The sequence below is a fragment of the Mus caroli genome, chromosome 5 (genome assembly GCF_900094665.2).
Source record: "Mus caroli chromosome 5, CAROLI_EIJ_v1.1, whole genome shotgun sequence".
Taxonomy (NCBI): Eukaryota; Metazoa; Chordata; class Mammalia; order Rodentia; family Muridae; genus Mus; species Mus caroli.
In genome coordinates this window covers 129,980,516-129,981,543 of record NC_034574.1, presented here as the reverse complement: position 1 = coordinate 129,981,543, position 1,028 = coordinate 129,980,516, and the positions used below count along the sequence as shown (strand labels likewise).

At 51.9% G+C, this 1,028-nt stretch overlaps 1 protein-coding gene across 1 annotated transcript in view; it reads left to right on the top strand.

The window, feature by feature from the left end:
• The window catches only part of LOC115031118 (mucin-2-like), a 28,821-nt gene that overhangs the window by 27,000 nt on the left and 793 nt on the right, over positions 1-1,028 (top strand). The window contains exons 6-8 of the mRNA XM_029477813.1: positions 3-36; positions 423-584; positions 766-863. Of these exons, the coding sequence (XP_029333673.1) occupies positions 3-36; positions 423-584; positions 766-863 (294 nt within the window). The remainder of the gene's footprint in view (positions 1-2; positions 37-422; positions 585-765; positions 864-1,028) is intronic.

Here is a 1,028-nt window from a genome sequence, read left to right as displayed (position 1 = left end):
AGCTTCTTGGAACAAAGGCTCCCAAGCTGATTCAAGGTGAATCAGGGATGAAATGGATAGACAGAGAACATCTTGGGCAAGAAGACCTTAGGGTAGGAAAGACGGGCTCTAGATCAGAAACAGCTGAGGGTGTTCGCAAACAGGACTGAAAATGAAAACACTGGGTGAGCAGGTAGACGAGCTGGCTTGGGGTGTAGGGAGGAAACAGGCTTAAAACAACTGCCTTGGGGCCCGGACTACTGTTGGGGGCAAAGGCCTGTAACTGGGTTCCTGGCAGGACCTGCTTAAAGAGACTGGACTTGGACCTGTCACCCGCTCATCGTCTCAGAACTCCACTCAAACTTGCACCTCGTTAAGTGTCCCGTGAGGCCGGAGCAATGACTGACTCTTCTCTCTCCTCTCTGCCTCTTCTCCTATCTCAGCTGCCTGATCACGGATACTCACTGGTACAGTGGGGAAAACTGCGACTGGGGCATCCAGAAAAGCCTGGTGTATGGACTTGTGGGAGCCGGCGTGGCAGTGCTGTTGGTGATCCTCGTGATCCTCCTCGTGTTCTCCATCCGCTTCAGAAAAGATGCGCAAAGGTAAGGCGCATGCGCACTCTTCCTTCGCCTTCCTACTCCTCCTCTTTCTACGTTCTCGCCCTCGGCAATCTCCAGCCTCGAGGTGGATGGCGCGCTGCTGGAAGCAGAGGTGTAGCTCATCTTGGGTTCTTGTCTCTCGTCTCTGATCATAACTGAGTTCCATGGCGCTTTCTCCCAATAGGCAAAGGTCCAGAGTGTCTGAGATGTACAAGTGGGGTGAAGAGGAGGGCAGAGCATCTCCTGGAACCTTCCACAACTTTGGTTTTGACCACAATGAAGGTATGTTGGCCATCTCTGTGGAGTTCACACTCAGAATAATNNGAAGGGTGGAAGGCAGGAGACCTGGGAAAGGTCCTGTGATCATTTCCCATCTCTGAACACTTAGTCCACATTCAAAGGCTTACCTGGAACCTGGGTCAAATAAAACATGCGAACTGTATGCAA